This window comes from Trifolium pratense, linkage group LG6 (genome assembly GCF_020283565.1).
Source record: "Trifolium pratense cultivar HEN17-A07 linkage group LG6, ARS_RC_1.1, whole genome shotgun sequence".
Classification (NCBI taxonomy): domain Eukaryota; kingdom Viridiplantae; phylum Streptophyta; class Magnoliopsida; order Fabales; family Fabaceae; genus Trifolium; species Trifolium pratense.
Window position 1 is genome coordinate 12,690,451 of NC_060064.1, and position 1,894 is coordinate 12,692,344.

The 1,894-nt window shown below is 33.2% G+C and overlaps 1 protein-coding gene across 1 annotated transcript; it reads left to right on the forward strand.

Moving 5' to 3' along the window:
* The first annotated feature begins 346 nt into the window (after positions 1 to 346).
* On the forward strand, positions 347 to 955 carry LOC123891752 (transcription factor MYB61-like). The gene has a single exon (XM_045941649.1). It carries the CDS (start codon positions 347 to 349, stop codon positions 953 to 955), a length of 609 nt encoding a protein of 202 aa, XP_045797605.1.
* Positions 956 to 1,894: the final 939 nt, after the last annotated feature.

A 1,894-nucleotide genomic window follows, 5' to 3' on the forward strand; every position in this document is an offset into this window, starting at 1 on the left:
ATTGAAGCAATGCAAGAGTTATAATCTCATTCAAGTAATTCTCCATCTAGTATACATTAGTATATTGGATTCCTCCTTAACAACAAATTGATACAAAAATAGATTTGTAGTACAAAGATAAATAAGCAAAATTCATAAATGATATGATTTGAAACTACACTTCGATGAAGAAACATGAAAATAATTATCATTAGCAAAACAATTAAGCTCTTACACGGTTTGTCTGACTTTTTCGAGCAGTAAAGGATCCAACTTTCGAAATCAACAAAATCTCTGCATTTAAAGAAACAACAAAATCATCATGATGAACAATAAACCCCAATAATGAATAATTTAAGTTTTAAAAATGGATGAAAATGTATGGAATTCTTGTTTGAAGAAGAAACTGAGGCAAAAAGGTATAGATCCTGTAACTCATAAACCATTATCTGATATTGAGAATAATAATGGAGAAGAAAATTCAAATGCAAAGAGTCAAGAAAAAGCAGCAGAGTTATTATTATCATCAAATGAATTGAATCTTTTGAAATCAGAAAGTTCAAAATCAGATGCAGCTTCTAATTATGAGCAAAGAACATCACCAAAAGAATATGCATTTGAAATTGAAGGTTCTTGCAACAAAGATTTTTTCATTGACAGGTTCATTAGTACTACTCCTCATCATCATCACAATCACAATACAAATTCTCAAGATCTGATGGGAAATTTTCCAATTCAGATGAGTTATTCAAACACTGAAAATGATTGTTTACCAAATGATTCAAACAATCATAATCATAATTGGTTTAGCCAAACTGGAAAAACATTTGATATGAATTCTAATGAATTTCATTTCAATTCCAACACAACAACTATGTTTCTTCCAAATTCTTTTGATATTCATTCTGACAATGTTTCTACTGAGATGAGAACTTACCAAACCAAACCCGAATTTGTGAACCTTCAGAGCCCATGATAGAATTTCCTTCTCTGTAGAGATCCTGAAATCAGTTTGATAACCCAAAACAAAAAATTCAAAAAAAAAAAATTAAATTGAAAAGTGATAAAGATGGAGCAATTCAGCGAATAAAGAAAATGGAAGAGAGATGAGATTAATTCAGTAACCTGAGTTTATTGACATCCAAATACCCAATTTCATCGACAATTTCAAAGAACAAAATTTGAGGAATTGAAATTTGGGGGTTGGGGTTGATGATTTTCGGCCCATCTGAGAGGAGGAAGAAGTTTTGCGTGAAAGAGGTTTTCGGGTGAGTTGAATTGGGTTTGATTTGGGGTTTTCCGGTGGCTGTGGCCGGGTGGCTGCCGGAATCAGAGAGAAAAGAGAGAAGAGAGTGAGAGAGCGCATGAGAGAGAAGAGAGAAGAGAGAGAAAGAATTTGATAAAAAAAATCTGACAGAGAGAAATATATACCTATGTGGGCCTCAATGCATGTGTTCCATTTGTTACCATTACTGAATGAATAGAAGCTTGTATGTGTCAGATCTCATTTGTCTAGATGAAATGTCAAACCCAGCCAATTGTTTGGATAAACCATCAAATAAACCAGCCATCATATCAGCCAATTGTTTTGGAATACTACTTTAGGAGAATGGTCCACACAAGATATTTGGCAAATAATTAGTGGATGAATGTGATTTGCTAAGCTTATAGATGTCTATTGCTAATTGGTCAATCCATTAGGGTTTTGAATTAGGGTTTCCCAATGCATGTGTTCCATTTGTTACCATTACTGAATGAATAGAAGCTTGTATGTGTCAGATCTCATTTGTCTAGATGAAATGTCAAACCCAGCCAATTGTTTGGATAAACCATCAAATAAACCAGCCATCATATCAGCCAATTGTTTTGGAATACTACTTTAGGAGAATGGTCCACACAAGATATTTGGCAAATA

Bases quoted from the DNA above. Each gene is read 5' to 3' on its own strand.
- LOC123891752 (XM_045941649.1), top strand. From the start codon at position 347: ATGGATGAAAATGTATGGAATTCTTGTTTGAAGAAGAAACTGAGGCAA.